The following is a 21,613-nucleotide window of genomic DNA, read 5'->3' as shown; positions in this document are numbered from 1 at the left end:
CAAGCAATTATAATTTATATTTAATTTTCAATTTTGATAGGATTTAAAAAAATCTTGCATGATTGTTCAAAAGTCAAAGAATAAAGTACCATAAAACATTTGTTCCTTATACTATATAAGAATGAGTTGGTCTTTGGATTTCAACCGCAAGGGTGGGGTTTTTTTGGAAATATAAGAGTGTTTGATGTGCAATTAGAATATTGAATATGAGTCATTATAACTAATTTAGTTTTGTTGTAATTACTTAGATGTCCTTTTAGACATTTAAAGTTAGCGGTAAGTTTGATATGCGACAGTGTTTGATATCCGATTGAACATTGGGTACAACTGGATTCAGCTTGTGTTTTAGTGAAATTACATAAAAGCCCTTCTAATCATTTAATTGTATTAACATTTAAGTCTTTTAATTTCTTAAATCCTTTTTTATCAGTTATTTGCAAAGTTATGATATATAGATGTTAAGACACAATTAATGTTAATTAGTAAAGAAGTCTGGTTTCTTGGCCGTTACCATATTAACCCTCAATTTATTCGAATTCACTTCATTTACTTATAGGTTTTGTTCCACCACAATCATGTAGCATATTGAATTTAGATGTTGCTACATTAGCTACTCCTCTTCCCCATTTTGCAATACCTTTCTCAATAGGTATGTTTTCTTTAACCAAGCTACTTTTTGGTTGTAAAAAATCTGTAATATTGCAAGTTGTATGTGCAATAATTTTTTTAATATTTTAATTCAATTGTCCATGTTAGACAAGTTTGATAGGGAAGAGACCACATTTGTTAATTGTTATTTGTGGTTTAAAATAAGTTTATTATCATAAATTCTCCCATTTATAGATTGCATATATTTCTTTTGTTGTTTTAACTATTAATTAGGGTAATTTTCAAATCGTTTGCTACTTTATTGACTATTCCATTTAAACAAATTTTCACTTCATCTAATTTGCCAATATGTTTAACTGTCTACTTACAACTATTTGGTTGCAAATCTAAAGTATGTACCTCATTACTTTTAATTGTTTTTCTTGAATTTAGTGGATTAAGATGCTTTAGTACTTTTTTGAGATAATTATTCCTCTAAATTAGCATGTTAGTTATTGTATATCTTTGCAACGAACTCAAAAATTGATATTTCGTGATTGTAACCCCTATCGAGAAGGAGATACTTTGCTATATGTCCTAAATCATACAATAAACTATAATTAATTGATTGATCAATGTGAAGACCTCGTGATGATATGTACTTGGAATCAATATAAATTCAAGAATTTGGCTTGCAAGAATTGGAATTCCACTAGCAATGATTTCTTCAAGTATGCTAATTGTTCAAATCTCACTTATATGACAAGATAATGTGGTGGATTGCCCTCATATCAAGATCAAATTCAAACTAAACAACAAATTTTAATAACCCTAAAGTGCATGAGCATATATAAATAGGTCTTTTATTCTACTAGGTTAGATGCAAAGTGATTGGTCGTATCTTATAATTATGTTTTATTGCATATTATATTTTTTAACTCAATATGTAACTTATGATTTTTCTATTTAATATCACATAATAAAATTGTCATACTTCAATTTTTATACTAGAAAATGCCAAATAATAATTATTAACCATATTTAATTACAGGCACTAAACTCCTGTGCGTTGCGCGGGCTTTTCCCCCTAGTTCTAGTGTAAAAGAAAAAGTTGTAGTTTAGATGCAATTACATTCAAATATTATTTGAGGTTACAAATAGTTTAAGAGATCATGATGCAGTACAAAGATTTATGAGGATAAATTTGACATCCTATTACTTAGGCATTTCAGGATAAATGTGGAAAGAGATTTGCTAGGTTATTTTGAGAAACGGGATTCAAAAAAAAAAAAAGTTGAAATGAGCATTACAGGAGGGGAAAAAGGCTTTATGAGTTAAACAAACAATATCAAACACTAAAATGAAATTAACAAGGCAGAAAGGTATTTTTCTCTTGGTCATTTCTACGTACCGAGTACTAATCATGGAGTTAGTGCCTTCGAACTTGTTGCTCGAGGAAGCATGGCTTGTATTGTACAAATTAAATTAGCAGCATTTGGGAACTCTTTTTTTTTTAAAAAAAAAAAAGGAAAAGAAAAACGTACTACTATTAATCAACGAGAAAAAGGTGGAAAAGTTAGCACTTGAGAACTGAATATTGCATCAACTTTTCTTTTGTTTAGTTACGGAAAGAAGCAATAATGCAATCAAATGCGGCAGTGCAGTTTCATAATATGCTGACCCACTCTGACCTTTTTGCCAGTAGCGGAATTATTGAATTTTTGACGCCATAAACACATTAGTCCAATCGCCTACATGATGCGCACGCATCATAATTACCCTTTTCTCCTTTTAACTTCTCGACATGTGGACTGACATGTCTGAGAACGAAGACTTTTTACCTAATTTCAAGAAAACAATTTGTAGCAAGCAATATATGATGAATACTTTCAAGAATATGTAAAACGCTTCAAAAGGAATACGCATTTCCCTTTTTTGTTTTGGTTCAAAAAGAGACTCTTTTTTTTTTTTGGACAAAATTCAAAAGGAGGCTTCAAATCTTATATATATATAAAAAAATAAAAAAGAATGAACGAATTTAAAAATCTGACTACAGATTTGACAATCATCTGACTAATGGCGAGTCTAGAGATTAATCACAGGTTTCTTTGATATTACTTTTCAGGATGATTAGGTTTCTGTTAATCCGTCGTGAATCAATTGAGGCCCGGTTGGGCCACATGTCGGGTTGATTAAAGCGCAAAACTCTCTAAACTCCGACCTCTGTGCTCTACCTTCAACTAGTGGCGAAAACTTTTTGCCCGCATACATAATTTATTAATTTGTATTTTTTCGGTAATGATTTAGTAATTTTTATGAATTACAAATTTGAGGCCATATTCTTTCGTGCATCAAGCCCTTTTTACGCTACAAATTACAAAATATACTCAACAGTAGTGTGTTTGGATAGGTTTTATTTGCAAATATATATATTAAATATTTTTAACCCATTTTGTTTGTTTAATTACTTTTTTATTTCATATACATCATATTATAAAAAATGTTATAGTAACTATTTCAAATAATCTCATATCCAAACACTTATTCACACTCTATATTTTTATAGTAGCACTTCTGCTATTTTTTTATTATACAGTCTAATAAATGAAAATTATATGATACAGGTAAATAGTGAAATGTGTCATTATGAAAAAGTAGAATGTGATTAATACTTGCCTAAATCTATCTTATCCTTATTACATGCTAACATATTGTTGTTCTTGAAGATAGTTGAACTCTTCTTCCATCTTCCTGATATAATTCCTATATATCCCTTCAAAATAATGTCTCTTTTTGGCATTACTTTATTGAATGTCTAATTGAATCAATTCACTTTTGTGTTATTACAAATTTCTCAATCATGTATAATTGGATCAGATAGTTCAATTTCGACTTGACATTACACGGCTTCGTAAACTAGCCTGTATATTATCTCTCTCTCTCTCTCTCTTTTTTTTTTTTGGGGGGGGGGGGGGGGGGGGGTAAAGCTATGTAATTTTATTGAGAGCAAGAATGAAAATTTTCATTTGAGAAAGATTCAGATACATGATACAATTCCTATCTATTTACGATGTTCAAGCTACTGAAAGCAGCGAAAAGACAACACCCCATTCCAATGCTAAATTCCAAGTTTCATGATTTTTTGAAAATTTTTCCCATGCTAGCACAACACGCTGGACCTCATCAATAATAGCACCTATAAAACTAGGGATAATTTCATTGGCTTCCCTTTAAATTTCATTGGCTTCCCTTTAAATTTTAAAAATTACATTTAACCTCCCTTAAAATTAATTATTTTGTAATATTTAGACTCAATTGATAATAAAAATGTGATATTATGAGAGAGAAAATAATATGATTTCATCATTATCTCTCATTTACTACATTATTTAGTTAATTTAATATTAACACACATATTAAATACAAGCATTAAATATTGTTGTTTAATATTAGGGATCAAATTACACATAACATCAAAAAGTATTGTATCATTTTATATTTTTTACTTAATACAATAGTCAAATTACTCTTTTCAGTTACATACCCATTGTCAAACATGATCTACAATAAATAATCAAAAAATTTGCAACCAAAATATTACAGATAACAAACTTTAATATCATAAATACTTTTGTCAACGTATTAAGGTTAGTTATTGAGATTTTTATGGTATTAAAATTCGCTATTTGTAATATTTTAGTTTAAAATTTTTTGATTATTTATTATTAATCATGTTTGATAATAGGTTTGTAACTGAAATGAGTAGTTTAAATTTTACATTAAGTAAAATATATAGAATGATATATTGTTTTTGGTGCCTTATGTGATTTAATTTTTGATGATAAATAGCGAATTCTAATCCTTAGGAGCGTAAATGAAACTAATCAAACAAAACACTTTAGTATGTAAACTTATTTGATTATTTTAACAAATTTGAAATTTTATTTAATTTTGACTTATTTATTTGTCGAACCGAATTTGAACGAGTATAAAAGTTATGGAACATAAAGCACTATTTAAATTTGATTTAATTAGTTGATGAACTAAGTTTAAACGAACTCTCGTTATATTGAATTTGATCTAAATATCAAATAGTTTGGTTCATTTTTAATCCATAATGTCCCACGTGTCTAGAGCAGGTTTGGGCTGCATACGGTGCCAACGCAGCATAAAGGCCGAACCAAACCCTGGATTTTGTCCGGGAAAGGTAACGGTCAGTCAATTGACGATGCCGCGAGGCTTAGAAAGTAATTTCAAACTTTACATTTTTTACTTTACTCCACTCCAATTTTAAGCAATCGGTAAGATGTGACGGTTGGCGTTGACGGCCCCTGAACGCCGCTGCCCGCTGGACACCAGATTAGCAAATTTCCCGACTAAAGAATTCATTTACAATCAGCGTGTTTTTGCCCGTTAGGTTTAAGTATCCTGTCACAACCCCGATGGTCCACTTTATCTAACATGGACTGTTCTACAGACAAACATTTCTCCTCCGAGATGGAACTTGGATGTGGCTGCTGCCACATGTCCAGTAGAACACAAAAATTGACCACGTGTCATAATAGAGCCAAAGGTGGGACGGGAATGGAATAAAATTTCAACCATGTAATATAAAAACACTAGAGGTATCTCGGCTGTGCCTTGGCCCCCTCATAACTTAATTGAACGTATAACAGTAAAACTTTTTGATACATAATAGACAAAAGCACAAGAGAAAAATTGAGCATCAGAATAAATTCTATCTATGAAATTAGCTCTTCTCAATCAAGGAGACAATAAACATAGCATCTATTAAATCCATCACTAATTTTGAAGTTAATGACGGCAAGCAATGAAACAAGTGCACGGTTGAATACAATTGGGAAGGAAGAAATTTGATTTTGTATGCAACTTTTAGAAAAGATTTATAAAGAAATAGAAAAGAGACTTTAATTGATTACATAAAGGAGCTGTTTAAATGTAATAGTTGGTTAGCTACTAATCAAACATAATTAATCAATATCCAAGGATTAAAAGTTTTTCATTAATCTATAAAGCTTGATCCTATAATTATAAATTATACGATATATAAAAACAGTAGAAGTTCTTGTAGTTATGCAAAATGACTTGCAATTGAAATTTTTTGTCTTATCCTGCATGGTACATCTTTTGTCTTGATCCATCAAGATAGAACTAGGGAAATAAAAAATGGGAGAAAAATCATAGATTTCTCGAAGAAGAGTTATGTCATGTGTCAAAAAATGGGAGTGCTACATTAAATTCCCATGTCTTCTTATATAATATGTAGACAACTAGAATAGAATGAAAATTGATCCAGGGGTTGTAATGTAGTATAAGTATATTAAAACTAATCTAATGGTGATGAATTAGACATTCACTCACTTAATCAAATAATTAAGGTTTAAAAAATTCATTGGGCTCAGAAGGAGAATAAAGGAGTCAGACTTGCTCGGTTTGGCACTAAGAAAGAAGGAAAAAAAAAGATATGCAAGAGGCATGAAAAAACCATGTGCAAGAAAAATATTAGAGTTATACAACTTATCAAATTATTAGGAAGCTAAGTGGCAACAAAAGAGGCAAAGAACTAAACCTCCCTCCTTTATTATATACAAGGTAGATAGTTGATAAAAAGAGCCGTCTCGTCTCTGAAAATTAGTTCGATAGACGTATGGGCCCACATTTGGATGACCAAAGAAAAAGGTGGGCTCAAATCTTCAAATTGGACATACATAGCCATGTGTGCATATAGTGATAGCAAAGGTGGATTACATTAGCAGGTTTAAAATAAAAAATATACTCCATCCGTTCTAATTATTTAGTTATATAACGGAAATCCAGCTTTTTAATAATAATGATTTGATTGTGATGTTTGTACTTCTTTTTTTAATTTTACTTCTACAAATTTAAAATTTAAATTTGAATGATAATATGTATATAATTAGAAAGAAGGGTTATATTGAAAAAAGATACTAAAAGGTGTTTTAATTTTTATAATATGATAAATGTTTTGGAACATTTAAAATAGAAAATATGATATTTTCAATGGAACGAAGAAAATATAATGAATTGCCGAAGCTTATTAGTCTGCTCTCGAGTCTCAATCACTTATACCTCGTGCACAATTTGTGGTAGTTTTTATTTGGGGGTCATTTTCCAATGTCCTGTGGACAATCTTTTTAGTGTAGTATTTTTTTCACAACGGTCCTATTTCCTCTTAAATTCTTGAATTTAAAACCAAATTTGTGGGCCTATTAAGTAGAAACTAGAAAGTCCGATTGTGCAATATGGTTCACATTTTGTATAGTACCTGGCTTCAAGAAGTTGGCCACGTTAATGCCAGAAAGTTTTTGTCCATTCGGGTGAGAATCAATTGAAAGGCTACCCGTGTCTAAATGAAAACCCCACTTGTTAATTCATATGGTATTTGCCGTCCATTTTGACATGTTAAATGAAATTAAGCGAGACTCTCATATGTTTATATGTTTTTTATTGATTCGAAAACACAGACGACCGTTTTTAACTTTGCTGGCAGGCTGATTGTGCTACATTGATCATTCATGTAGCTTTTGGAGGTAAAGATCATTTCGAAGTCGTGGTTTATAATTTTATACATTCTTCTGTCTACTGTCAAATTCAATTTATAGGCGTGAACTCTTTTCTCAAAAACAAAAAAAATGACCCTTTAGTCACTATATTAAGTAATTCGATTTCTCTTCACTTTTGTTTGTATTAATAAGATCATTATTGGATGGATTTTTTTTAATCATAAGCGATACGTTTTAAATTCAAGATCTCTTTAAATGCAAAAAACCCCACAAACTAAATACCCAATTGCAGTTTACCCCCTAAACTATAATAATAGGCATTTTACCCCCTTGAATGATATGTTTGGACAAATCTATCCCTTTTATTTTAAGCATTGTTATTTTTCTTTTTTCCCTATCATTTTCTTTTTAAATTCTTCCTTTTTTTCTTTAAACATTGTTTAAATAAGTAGACTAGATTAGTCAAAATTTGTTTATTTCTTAATTTTGTATGTCAATATTTTATAAATAAAATCTATGGAATACAAGATTTTTTTTCCAAATGTTGAAGTCAATGTCATTTAAGAAATTGAACTTTTCAAATATATAACAACAAAATAGAGAAATTGATTAATCAATTATTAGTAGTATCAATAACCAAAAAAATGAATTACTATTATTGTTTATTCTTATTTTTTATTTCACTACAAATAACAATTGCTAACTTTTCTTTTTTATGTGATATATAATATGTTACTTTTATTATAAGTAGTTGAGTAACTGTGAACTTCTAATTAGTTTATAGGTACTTAAATTGTTGAATTACTAGATTAATATACTTTACAATATGAGCTTCATATATTTTGTAATAATAAAGAGTTTATGACAAATTATTAAGAATGAATTTAACAAATAAACAAATTAAAAAAGCAGTTTAAAAAATATTAAAATTTTTGATGTAAGTCTTTTCACATCGGAGAGAGACGTTGGCTAGTTCCACGAGAGAAGGAGAAAATAAATAAAAGGAAAAAAATGAAAAAGCTAATAGAGAAAAAAAAAGGATTTAAGATAGTAGGGGTAGTATTGTCCAAACATATCATTCAAGGGGGCAAATTGCCTATTATTATAGTTTAGGGGATAAACTGCAACTCGGTATATAGTTTGTGGGGGGTTTTTTGCATTTAACCCTAATTTTTTTCACCTTATCACTCAACATAACTCTTTCCCATTATTACAGAGATTGATAAGCTGAATACGACAAGACTTAATTTTAGAACGCTATTTATTTCTTCTCATGATTATCGTTAAGGAGCAAATTTATATAAAAAAAAGGAGAAAGGAAGACGAATGAGAAAAAGACAGGATTCCTTCAAATATGTTTTGGCATATGAGGCTTAGGATGCGTTAGATAAAATTGAAGTCTGAAAATCGAAATTTGAATATATTAAGTTATTAAATTGTTAAGTATTAAATTTAATACATTTAAGTACATATCACATTAAATAATAAGTAAATAGCTTATCGCTTAATTTTAGGAACAAGTTTTGTTTAGAAAATTCAGTGCCACCTAATTAATTCAAATGCTTAATTTTGATTATCAAACGGTTTGAATGTGTTATGATCCGAATTTATTAAATTTAAGTGTTAAACCGAGTTATCAAACAGGGCGTTAGTAAATTGGTTTTCATGCTTCGAATAAGGAAATATCATTTGCACTTTACTTTTTGTTAATTGCACTTTTATAAGTTATTTTATCACATAATATAATAAAAATGATAGTGAAACATTTTCCTTCAAATATAAGGAATCTACGTAGATCACAAAGATTCGTATAAATTTTATGACGTTATTAGTTTCCTTCGTGTATAATTGAGTGATTAATAGTTTTACTTAGTTGACCAATTAACACATATCAAGTGTTATTTCTTTCGGAACAAGTAAAGTGCGTATCAATTTGGGCATTGCTTCTCCGCTGCAAACTGGGGATTCTGACACGTAACAAAGTGCACTTCGAGAGATTCTGTGAATTTTCGAATTTTCTTTCATAAAGTTACCAAAGTGGATTCAAGCAGAAGTATACCTTCATGCAAGAAAAGTAGATATGTACGGTGTACCGGCACATCCCAAGGAGTAGGTGGCAAAACGTTATTAGAAGTACAGCCTTGTTCGGCACTTGAATTTTTTATTAAATTTATCTACTACAAATTTTTTAAAAACTTTAATTACAGTAAATATAAAAAATTTTTCAAAATTTTTAAATTATATATTTCAAAATATTCAAAAATTTACACATATCAAAAAATTTTTAAAAATTTTAAATAAACACCAAAAAAATTCACTTGTCAAACAAGACCGTCATTTTAATCAAATGCAGACTCCAAAATTTTTTTTTTGGGGAGGTTTGGCTCTGATCACTGTTACGGATCAAGTATATCCGAGAACGTCTTTTTGTAAAGAGCTGTCTCGAAAGTGTTTTCAATAGTTGTCAAGTATGTTCTTAAGTTCTGCACATCACAACTAATCAAGCACACATTCACAATATTTTGTTATTGACAGTGAACCTAATCTGTACTAGCCTTTCTATTGGTAGGCAAAAAAATCACAAGTTCCAAGTGAATTTCACCAGTATTGTGACTTTATTACTAGCATGTAGGGGTGTATGGTTGCACTAATTCTGGGTATTTGGACATCATCGGCCTTTTATTTTACAAGAGAAACTAGAGGGCAGGTGAATCGGGACGTAAATGAACCTAATTAAGTTGAATATTCTAATGTTTAAATTTATTTAATTATTTTAATAAACTTAAAATTTTGTTCAATTTTGACATTTTTATTTGTCGAATTGAGTTTGAACAGCTTTTTTTTTTAATCGAGTTTGAATGTTTTTTTTTGTAATATAAAACGCTATTCAAACTTCGTTTGAGTAATTAATGAATCAAGTTCGAATCAACTCTTATCAAACCGTCGAATTTGATTTGCGTATCGAGTAGCTTGATTGATCTTTTTAACCTTAGACAAATTTTTTTTTTTTTTTTTTTAAGGGAGGGAGAGGGGGAGGGGGTGCGGTTGGGATGGGGTTGAGATTGGGATTAGATGAACTCTGCCTTTGTTTGCTTGTCAGAACTTTGAGTTCAACAGGAGCGTAGTTGTTGAAGTTTTGGGTGTTGCCGTTGGATTCGTATAAAATGGCCCCACTTACAAGCCAATTATTGGTCACCAGCAGGTTATCAATTCGCTCAAGTACATTGCCTAATTGAAAGGTCCAATTCAAGGTCAAGTTTTACAGCCGAAGAAGTGAAGCATGAAAATGTTCTTCTTTCCAAGAGGACTGACTAGTCGGGCCCAAGTTTTGCGTCGTTACGTAATCTGTTAGGTTCGTCTAATATTCATCCAAAGGAAGCCCAAAGGCCCCAAACCAATGGCAAGCATTAGACTTTTAAGGATTTTGCCTGATACTAGACTCTTTGGTTACTTACGTCCACATATAAAGCCCGTGTCTGGATTCACAAACGACTGTCGACCCCACATTTTATCAAGAAGAAGAAGAATAACTCAGGTGGACCCTACAGAGGGCACAGTTCATCAGAGGCACACAAAAATGGAACGCCATGCCTCCGGTTCAATTTTAAAAAATCAAAGAATTAATTGAACCGATCAAAATCGGTCAAAAACTGGTTGAACCAATAAAAATCGAGAGGTTCAATCAATTTTTATTAAATATATTTTAATTTTATTCAAAATTCTTAATATTAAAATAAATAAAAATTTATTAAACTTTTAAATCAAGATCGAATCGATTGAACCGTGAATCAAAAGATTTTTCGTTTCACTCTTTGATCCAGATTTAAAAATATTGGTTGAACTCTCACCAGCCACCAGGCCAGATTTGTTTAAAATCAATCAAAAGATTTTTCGTTTCACTCTTTGATCCAAATTTAAAAATATTGGTTGAACTCTCACCAGCCATCAGGCAGATTTCGCTAAAATCACTAACAAAAAAATCGCCTTCGGAACTCGGCCTCTTAACCACCTGACTTTGGGTTGGTTTCGTTAAAATCACTAACAAAAAAGTTGCCTTCGGAACTCGGCCTCTTAACCACCAGCCTTTAGGTTGGTGACCATCATTAATGCATTAAAATTTGACAGGATAGGAGGCAAGGATTGCCATATTAAAGGTTGGTGACCATCATTAATGCATTAAAATTTGATAGGATAGAAGACAAGGATTACCATATTAAAAGTGGCTCTATTTAAAATAATTCAACTGAGTGTATAATACACCCATTTAATCCTTTACGCATCGATCTGATTCAATGGTAGTTCGATGCCCCGAATTACCTTGGACCTATTTACTTCCTTTCCCTCCTCCCAAGTGTGGGATATCCATCGTATCGAGGGGACAAAAAAATGAAAAAAAGGAACCCGGCCTCCTCAGAGGAAAGGAAAACTGGTCCAGGTTCATCCCCCTTGGAATCTAGTCGTCTTCGTCGTTTTAACGCATTTTCTCCTCAACTCTTCTCGCATTCTCGCCCTACCTTATAAAAAAAAAACGCTCGCCATTTATATTTAACCCTCCCTCTGGAAATTCTGCACCTCCAAAACAAATTTCAGAAATTATTTTATTGGTTTTTGTTTTCTTTCCCGTCGATTATTTTATAGCCATTTGATGGCTGCATCATCATCATCGTCAATCACCCTTCGGACGACTTACAAATCCTGTTCTTGCCGCTGCTTCCGTTGCTGTTTCTGTCGCTGTTTATGTTGCTGTCATTCTTAATCTCTCTCCCGGAAAACCCCAAATTTGTTTGTGAAAAAGTTTACTTAATTTCGAAGGTTGGTTCGTGAAATTTCCGGAAATTTTCTCATTAGGATAGGATTCTCGGGATGGATTTGTCTCACTCGCAGTCGAGTAATCTCTCACTAGGGTTTCTAACTCACGCTTCGTCCTCACCGGCACCCGCGTCGAATCACCGGTCGCGAATCGTCGATGATTCCATTTCCTTCCAGATAGATTCGAACTTTCAGGACCCGTCCCATCCGGTACCGCAGATTCCGCTTCAATTGATGGAGTCGCAAACTGACAATCAAAAAGAGCAGAACGGGAAAGGTAATAGAGAGAGTGAGGATGAGAAGGAAGAGGAGTTTCGGATTTTAGGCCATTCGATGTGCTTCAAGCGGAAACGCGACTCGGGCGATTCACAATCCTCCTCGTCTTCTTCGTTGAAGAGTTCTAGGGGGAGCTCCAACGACCTTGAGTCTCGTAGGAATGCTGTGAGGGCGTGGGGAAATCAGACTTTACGAGTGGCCGATCCTGATGTCTTTGAGATACTGGAGAAAGAAAAGCAGAGGCAGTATAAAGGGATTGAATTAATAGCTTCGGAGAATTTTGTGTGTAAAGCGGTGATGGAAGCTTTAGGAAGTCATTTGACGAATAAATACTCGGAAGGCTATTCTGGGGCGAGGTATTATGGTGGGAATCAATATATTGATGAAATTGAAACCCTTTGTTGTGAGCGAGCATTGGCTGCTTTTGGGCTTGATTCAGAGAATTGGGGTGTAAATGTACAGCCTTATTCCTGTACCTCTGCGAACTTTGCTGTTTATACCGGTTTATTGTTGCCTGGTGATAGGATAATGGGGTTGGATACACCATCCGGTGGAAATTCAAGTCACGGCTATTATTTGCCAAATGGGAGGAAAGTCTCGGGGGCTTCAATTTTCTTTGAAAGTTTGGCATATAAAGTGAACCCACAGACAGGTTATATAGATTTTGATAAGCTTGAGGAGAGGGCGCTTGATTTTCGCCCCAAGATACTCATTTGTGGCGGGAGTTCATATCCTCGGGAATGGGATTATTCAAGGTTCAGACAGATTGCAGATAAATGTGGAGCTGTCTTGTTGTGTGATATGGCTCAGATAAGCGGGCTTGTTGCTGCAAAGGTGAAGCTTTGTCTTGCTTCTTCTCAAGTTTTACAGAGGATTTCTTTCCTATATATTTCATGATTTGCTTATTTTTCTGTGGTTTTTAATGCATGCTTGGTTAGGATATGCTGTTATTTAGTTTGAGCTTGTTGCACAAGGGCTACAAATTATTTGGTCCTTTGCTTAATATGATCTGCTGTGGCTATTGAGTTCATAGTTGTAATTTTTTCACATCTGAAGTCCTGCATGACTTCCATGGAATAGGACAAACTTGATAAAGCTTATGTTATCATCAATTACCTATGCCTTGAAATTTAGCAGTTGAAGAGATATTGGAAGAACTGATAGGAAAAACAAACAATGTCTATTTTACACGTTAGTCAAAGGAAACGTGCTATTGACAACCTATTTACAAAAGTGGGAGCGACCCTGGAAACATGGGAATTGGATCCTGAATTTGTGACTGTGGCTACAGCTGCAGTATTCCAATATGCATAACTCTTTGGCATGTAAATTATCTGTATATTTGACAACAACATTTGGCTACTGGACTAGAGGCCTTAAAGCTATTAAAAACACTTTAGGGAGTATAAGGCAGTACTTAGACCTCACTGCTGGCATCTATGATTGTTTCCCTGCAGGAGAGTGTGAGCCCCTTTGACTACTGTGACATTGTTACATCGACAACACACAAAAGTCTTCGAGGTCCAAGGGGAGGTATAATATTTTACAGGAAGGGTTCGAAGCCAAGGAAAAGAGGCATGCTTTTGAATCAAGGTGATGGGAGCGATAGATATGATTTTGAGGAGAAGATAAACTTTGCTGTTTTCCCGGCATTGCAAGGTGGACCGCACAATAACCATATTGCTGCCCTTGCCATAGCATTGAAACAAGTGGCTACTCCCGAGTACAAGGCTTATATGCAACAAGTGAAAAAAAATGCTCAAGCATTAGCATCTGCTCTATTGAGAAGAAACTGTAGGCTGGTAACTGGGGGCACTGACAACCATTTGTTACTTTGGGATCTAAGGACTCTTGGATTAACAGGTATGCAAATTTATTTATTTTTTGGGTTATATTTTGTTATGTTATGTTAATAGGATAGTGTTTCACCTGTCTTTGGGGCAACCGATGTATTTTTATGTGAAATTGTATTTCGGGTGTTTAGGTTTGTTATAATACTAAGACCCCTTTGCAACTTTTATATTCTAGTATGAAGGCATGCAATTATTTTTGTAGACGAGCTGGCTATGGATGTATTCTGAAGTAGATTATTAGAATTCATGATTTGCATGGATCATGATATAAAATTTACCCACAACAGGGGGCTCTTTTTGTACCTGGATCTTAGTTACAGTGATTAACCTTCTGTATTATAATTGCAAGGTAATTTTTGACTACAAACAAGGTAACGGCACCCAATGACATACACAGCTATGATGAATAAGTGCACCAAGACTATAACAACTACTATTCCAGAACAACAGGGATTAGTTTTCCCCTGTCCGACATAGGTACTATTTGGTAGTTTCGATTGTGAGGACATGTAATGGAGTGTCTGTATGAGCTTGGCTATACTCTACAGTACAACATTATAAATCAACATTTGCATGGAATATAATATATATTTGTGTGCAACAGAAGTGCTTTTATGTACCAGGATCTTATAGTTTCAACTGTGTATCATGTTTACAAGGTAATTTTTGAATTGTAAAAGTATCGTTCTTATGTTGGGACAGGGGGGAAGGAAATCTCTGTTGTTTTCTTCAGCATGATGGTGTATTTCATTGGGTCATAACTGAGTATGCCATCGTGTTTAAAAGAATTGCTTCAATTGGTACTGATGAATTCTTTATATCATTTTTGTCTGTTGTGAACAGCATTACCATGAGTTGATAAATTTCCACGTATGCAAGTGTCATGCTCCAAGTATACAGAAGGGCATTCAGCTACCAAATGCATTTCCACCCTTCCCAATTTAGAGCTACGATTTAGCATCTGCCTTTTTCAGATGTTTATCATTACGAGTCCGTGCAGGGAAATAGTGTTATGTTTCTGAGCATTTTAGAGCCTTTTTTAAGAAGCAATTGCCAGCCTAGGTGGTATTTTATTAATATTTGATTTCAACAAAATCCTCATACTATTCGCTTCTGAACAGAGTAAAAGAAAGGATCTCTTCATCCAGATTGAAAGTAAATAAGATTATACGGTCTATTCTGGTTCATTGATGTTGCCTCATCTAAGAGAATGGTTTCTACCTTCGTGATGCTTTTGCCATTGCCTTGTGATCTCTGTTGCCTGAGGCCCAGAACTAGAGGACTAGTGCTACAGTTAGAGGGTCTAAATAATATGATTGATCTCTTTTCTGAATTCCTTATTGATACCACAAGCAACATATGTAAATTTGGATTTTTTTTTTAATTTCCAAATCAACAACGTTCTTGAGTTGTATGCATGACATAGCCTAACCCATTCTTTTACATACAATTTGAATATACATATTCCCATTTCACGGTCAATGTATGGAATTTGCCTTATTAAAGATTGTAGATCATTTTATTCTCCGTATACTGAAGGTGCATGTGGCTCTTATGCATTGTCATGTTTTTTGTAGGTAAAAACTTCGAGAAGGTCTGTGAGTTGTGCCACGTGACTCTGAACAAAGTTACTATCTTTGACGATAATGGAACTATCACACCTGGAGGTGTAAGAATTGGTAAGTGAAGCTCATGTTATATCTTCTTTAAGTTTGTAAATTTATCGTGGGCTTAATCCATGGATTGTGCACGGCTTTCTTGTTTTTGATTATAGGTACTCCTGCTATGACTTCAAGAGGTTGTCTGGAGGCTGATTTTGAAACAATAGCTGACTTCCTTTTAAGAGCTGCACAGATTGCTAGCTCAGTGCAGAGAGAACATGGGAAGCTGCCAAAGGCTTTTCTAAAGGGTCTTGAGAACAACAAAGATATTATTGAGCTTCGCACTTGGGTTGAAAGTTTTGCATCACAGTTTGCGATGCCTGGTTTTGATGTATAAAGTAGTCTGAGTTTGTTTGTTGGTTGGGAAGGCTTTCCCACATCAGGGGTCTGAATCTTGCTGTACATCTTACTGGGGAAAAGACTCTTATTTCCTGTCCTAGCAATTGATTTGGCTCTTGCATGATGATAGAGCCAGTCTTTGGTGCTCAAACCAACCTTGGCAAAATCACGGTATGCTTACATGGTGAATTCTTGTTGTCAACTGGAGATACAAGTGTTCGCTTATGCACCAGTTTGGGTCTTGTGCTGCGATGTCAACTATCGTGGATGGAGCCAGGTTGGTGATTACAACTGAAACAATTATGCACTTGCTGAACTTGCCATACATTAAGTTTTTTTTTTTTTGTTGGGAACTTGATATCTAAATACATGTTTTGTTACGGAATGAAAAACCCTTTGGTTTTCTTCATTGTGTTGCCGGTCTCATGGTTACTTGAGTCGGCTTTTAGGGTAATTTGTGGTTTACTATGTTTTGTAGATGCTAGGATTAATTAATGATCCACAGCACAATATCATTCTTTGTGTTACTTTTGCAAGGAACGCATTCTTTTGCACATTCTGCCTCTGCAAAATGTTTTGTATCTCGAGCAGGTTCTGGCAAACCTGTGCTGCAGATGAGGATGTTGAATGCATGTTTTGCAACACATCCCTATCTCCCCCCCTAAAAAGGTTGAAAACGAAAACCCCGTCTATAGCTTCTGGATGGCCGGCCTCTTTTAATTTGTAGGGTTGCCAATTCTGATATTTCTTTCCTGCAAGTGATTTTGCAATTATGGCAGAGATATGTGTTGTGTCGTGAAGGTTTTCTTTGAGCGTTTCCAAAGGAATAGCGTGGAGACTTTTGGATTTACCTATGGGTCGTATTTCAAATGTCAAATGTGCCTTTTCTCTTCACGCGAATATTGTAAAAAAACCAAGTTACTTGAATTGGTAAGTGAATGTTGAAACGGGTAGTCTCGCCATTACTATAGTATAAGCTTTTGCTTGCCATGTGCTACGCTTGCGGAAATTCTCTTGTCGAATCCGCTTCAAATCTTCAAGACCTTATTAACTCGGTTGTTGTGACTTGCGGATGTCGTCTTAGTGGGCCACTTATTTAACGACGGGGACAATTATAGACGAACTGGTAAAGAAAGTGAATTAATATGGTCGGACCGCACAGGAGTAGATTTTAATTTAACAGATGCTATTAATTTCTAAACTCGTTTCCTTTTTTTTTTTGAAGCACTTTCTATGTAACAAAAAAAAAAAAAGAAAAAAAGAAAGAGGGCGCCCAATTGTCCATCAGCTAATGGAACTAGCGAGGGTAACAACTGGCCGTTTTTCCTTCACTTCCGAAACTTGTCATGTTCTTGAAACCTAAATGATTATGGTCTTACAATTATGGAATTTTGATCTTTATATATGTGCGTGTCTGATGATTTTGCTGGAATCCTCTCTCTATCTATATTATTACTCAATTACCTAAATTTAGCATTTTGAGAGGCTTTTGGTCAGAAGCACTTGGAGCAATGCGATCAGAGACTTTACTGGGAACGTTAAACTACTAATTGGGCCAGACGTATTTGTTGGGAATCAAAAGGAAATTCTACAGAAGCACCGAAAAAAAAAAGCCCTTCCTATGAACTAAAACGAGGTCATAATTAAGGGTTTTGATTAGTATTTGATAATCAAGGAGTAGTATAATCGTATACTTGAGACGTATCAAAGAAAGGATGGCGTCAAAGACCAAATATAACAGCGTAGTTTCCGTGGTCAACAATTCCAATAGTTGTGCACTTTGTGATTCCCATACCAGCAGATTCCTTCTTCTCTTTCTTAGCTCTATCTCCTCTGAACAGTTTTTCTGTCCAGGAAAAGGAGGAGGGAAGTTAAAAAGAAAAAAGAAAAAAGAGAGCTTGTCCCTAACATTCCACAACTATTTCCAATTCCATCTTTTTATAGTGAATGCTGAATTTTGTATTAAGATGGAATCATTGTAAGGAATTGATAATATGTGAAGCATTAAATGGACATGGAAGTTGGAATTCACCATTTCCACATTCATTGACTTAGGACATACATAAGACATTACGGGGTCCGGGTTCTGTGTACCATCCTTGATGGGCTGTCTTTGGGATGGGTTCGATTTGATTTTCTTATGGTATCCTCAGGTTATTTACTTTGTTAATCGCACTTCTGCAGTTCCCTTTTGGTTTCATTTGGCCCCTTTGTTTCCCCCCTGTTTGGAGGAACCTTTCTCATTATGTTTAATCAGAATTTAAGTTCCTTTTACGGTTAAACTTAGTCTTGAGTTTAGATCGTGACATCCAATCAAGCACGCAATCAAGCCGCACAACCAACCCATATGCTTCATAATTGCTCCAACAATTTGATATTCGCTTCTCCATCCCTTAATTTTTCATTTTGTTTTTTTTTTTTTGAAGGGGAAGAGTGGGAGAGGAGGGGGTGAGTTTCTTTTTGCTATCTTTTTTTTTTTTTTTTTTTTTTCCGAAACGATAGAAATTTTATATCATCATAAACTGTACAATTTTGGAGCAAAGGCTCCTATCTTTACAAAAGTGCATTTAGCACTATGTAATGGCGTAGTTCCACTCCATGTCACAAAAATTCAAAAGAGCAATTTTGCTCAAACTGTAGCCTAAGCTATCAGTATCTTCATTCAACTTCCCAAAAGAGCACATTTGAAACCATAAGGACATTTGCTGGACATCCTCCATAATAGCAACTATCGCTATATTCCTAGCTTTCCCATTTGCTGGACATCCTCCATAATAGCAACTATCTAGAATGGAATTAATCGACTCTATACTGATAATATATATATTTTATACTAACAGTTTTGGATGTATGTCACGTGTGATAAAAAAAAAATTAAATTTGAATAGAGATTATATATCATGCATCCTGCTACTATTATAGCTTACAAGATCGTACAAGTCATGTATTGCAACAAGGAGGTAAAAAACATTTTTGTATTGGCCTTATATTTGATGCATATAATCTAGATGTGATAGATATGTAACTAAGAGCAAATTACTTCTTAAAGTCTTTGGATAGATTGAGCAGGAAATGGGGGAATACAGAAACGAAACGAATTACTTCTTCAAGTTTGGATTATTTTTTATGGGCAGAGAGGAGGAAAGACGAGGATATCAAAAGCCATCATCAATCCTGACCTGAGGAATCACTTCTTCAAGGAGGAAAGACATGTACAGCAAAAACCATCAAACCTTGCAATTCAGTTTTGTCCAAAATAAATGGATACTAACATAACAAAATGAATACGTCTCTGATCCCTTTTTCCTTTTCAATTCGTTTGGTCATCTCCTTCAATTCCAACGGCCCCTTTTATGCTACATATAATATCGCTCTGAAATGCTCATCCTTAGCTGGAAAAACAGTACACTTATGAATTCACAGTACACTCTTCTTGTGTTTCAAAAAGGGAAATTAAACTGGAATAGCTGCCTAGCAGTACTAATTAAGTACGTACCCACTGACCGCTATTAGACACAGCTGGTGGTAACAACGAAAAAGTAATGAAAAAAATGATTAGTTTCTGGCAATCGAATCATAATTTCAAGGTCTGAAAGCAACAATTCATCTTGCATGCTGCTGGATGGAAGTGAAAAGAGACCATAATATCATACTGCTAAGCAGAAAAGAGAAAAAAAATTTGGTGAAGAAGAATGGATCACGACATGTCTTTCACAGCTGGAGGAGTTGTAAAAGACAATACAATATATACACTGTCTTTCAGGTACGTGCGTAAAAGAAAGAAGGAAGACGAGAGAGCAGAAGACTTTGAGAAGCTTTTCATCATCATATAACAACAATAGCAGCAACACATACAAAAACCCTTTTACCTTTTTCAAATCCAAGGGGAACTGGAATCAGACAAAAGGGTTTCCTCAGAACTGCTATGCAGCAGCTCCCTCTTTTTTCCAACTTCTGATCGAGACGAATTGATGATCACTAAGAGCAAAGCCAAAGGAATCTCATAATAATATACATCCCCTTCCTTTTCCCTCTCTCTCTCTCTGGTCTTTCTTCTCTCCCTGGCCTCTTTCCAAAATCATATCGACCTTAGCCCACTTTTCCATTATTGTTTCACAAGTGGAATCATTAGTCATTTACTATAACCGATCAAAAGAATCTTCTCATCATATATTATTTCAGTATAGCAAATGATAACCCTACTTGATTGAGTTTTCAGCACAGATCAGGGCCATCCTTCCTTCAGTTACAACTCTGCAGTTACAACAATTATCATACTTATGCGGCCATGAATTATATATCACACTTACTTCCAACCGTTGATCACTTCCTTTAGGGTCTATTCTAAATTGATTCTTATTTCTGCAAAAGTCAAAAGTTGAGTTGAAAGAAAAAAGGAGCCAGATGAGTTAAAATCATCACACAACTGATTTTTCTAAAATCAGAAGTTAAAAGCAGGCAAAATCAGTTGAGAGTAGGCCCTTAGTAATTAGAATTAATCACCTGCGACTTCCTTATTTGAGGTTTGACTCATTCATAAACGGTAGAGATACTACTGTTAGGTTGCCAAATCTTGTGGATGGTAAAGGGAGGGACTTCTATGTCGAGTAATACCCAAAAAAAAAAAATAAAAAAAAATAATAACAGAACACCACACATACAGTTATTTCTCTTTTTTTTTTCTCCCCCCCCCCCCCTAAAAAAAAAAAAAAAAAAAAATCTAAAATTCCCTGCATAATTAGCTTGGAAAAAAATAGGTCGCCAGCTTTGTTGCTTTTCCAAGTTAGCAGACAATTTTTAATGGAAAAGACATCGAAAGTGTAATGCATGATGCCCTTTTGAACACTAGCGACTATCATTTTGATTCATTTTCTGAACACTTCACCGACTTTCTCTGTACTAAAAGTCAACAACTTGCACGTGCTTAATCTCCTCCTTGTGTCAATTGGTTCCACCCTCCCTCCCCCTTCTGCCTGAACATTTCATCGACTTTCTTGGTACTAAACGATGAACCAGGTTAAATGACCAAACTATTCGATTTTCGAATCGAGTTGGATTTGATAACAGTTCGTTCAATTTTGGTTTGCCAATTAATCTAACCAAATTTGAACAGCATTTTATATTCGATAACATAAAAACTCGTTCAAAATTTGATTTGAGTTTGATTAGGCTCGTTTACATCCTTACACCTGATTAATTCTCTCCTCGACAAATTGGCTAGATTAGGTTAATCCTAGTTCCCACTTGCAAATGCTTTCCCATCTAATTAATGAGTGTTTTCTTCTTTAATAAAATAATGATAAAGCTAAACAGCATTTGATGCCAAATCTGTCCAGGAAAAGAAGTTTTCTTTCCGCTTTTATTTGAAGACGTGGTGTATTTATCGATGTCTAAATCAAAATTAGTTTTCACTGCTTTATTAGCTTTACCAGATTATGATTTGCCGGTAAATTTGCGAACAATAACAATTCTGCAAGCTCTAAAGCAATGTGAATTAGACAAATTACTATGGATGTCCGGGAAAAAAAGAGGGTGGCGAAAA

At 34.1% G+C, this 21,613-nt stretch overlaps 1 protein-coding gene and 1 long non-coding RNA gene across 4 annotated transcripts; one reads left to right on the top strand and one right to left on the bottom strand.

The window, feature by feature from the left end:
• Positions 1 to 11,480: 11,480 nt before the first annotated feature.
• On the top strand, positions 11,481 to 16,625 carry LOC113731878 (serine hydroxymethyltransferase 7). 3 transcript variants are annotated; one of them, XR_011840410.1, is made up of 4 exons: positions 11,481 to 13,052; positions 13,676 to 14,081; positions 14,421 to 14,548; positions 15,649 to 15,718. XR_011840410.1 is itself a non-coding variant. In XM_027257372.2 (4 exons), the coding sequence occupies exons 1-4, from the start codon at positions 11,997 to 11,999 to the stop codon at positions 16,067 to 16,069; spliced, it is 1,788 nt and encodes a 595-aa protein (XP_027113173.1). In that variant the 5' UTR covers positions 11,484 to 11,996; the 3' UTR covers positions 16,070 to 16,625. The 3 variants fall into 3 exon arrangements, 2 of the variants coding, with proteins under 2 accessions (XP_071935893.1, XP_027113173.1); XM_027257372.2 differs by lacking the exon at positions 14,421 to 14,548 and adding an exon at positions 15,846 to 16,625 and having other exon boundaries at positions 11,484 to 13,052; positions 15,649 to 15,750; XM_072079792.1 differs by lacking the exon at positions 15,649 to 15,718 and having other exon boundaries at positions 14,421 to 14,551.
• Positions 16,626 to 18,694: 2,069 nt separating this feature from the next.
• On the bottom strand, positions 18,695 to 20,758 carry LOC113731877 (uncharacterized). The gene is made up of 2 exons (XR_003458614.2): positions 19,941 to 20,758; positions 18,695 to 19,463 (listed from the first exon to the last, which is right to left on the bottom strand). It is a non-coding gene; the product is annotated as an uncharacterized lncRNA (long non-coding RNA).
• Positions 20,759 to 21,613: the final 855 nt, after the last annotated feature.

The sequence above is a fragment of the Coffea arabica genome, chromosome 2e, assembly GCF_036785885.1.
Source record: "Coffea arabica cultivar ET-39 chromosome 2e, Coffea Arabica ET-39 HiFi, whole genome shotgun sequence".
Lineage (NCBI taxonomy): Eukaryota > Viridiplantae > Streptophyta > Magnoliopsida > Gentianales > Rubiaceae > Coffea > Coffea arabica.
Note: the sequence above shows the minus strand (reverse complement) of the source record. Positions and strands in the feature narration are given on the sequence as shown.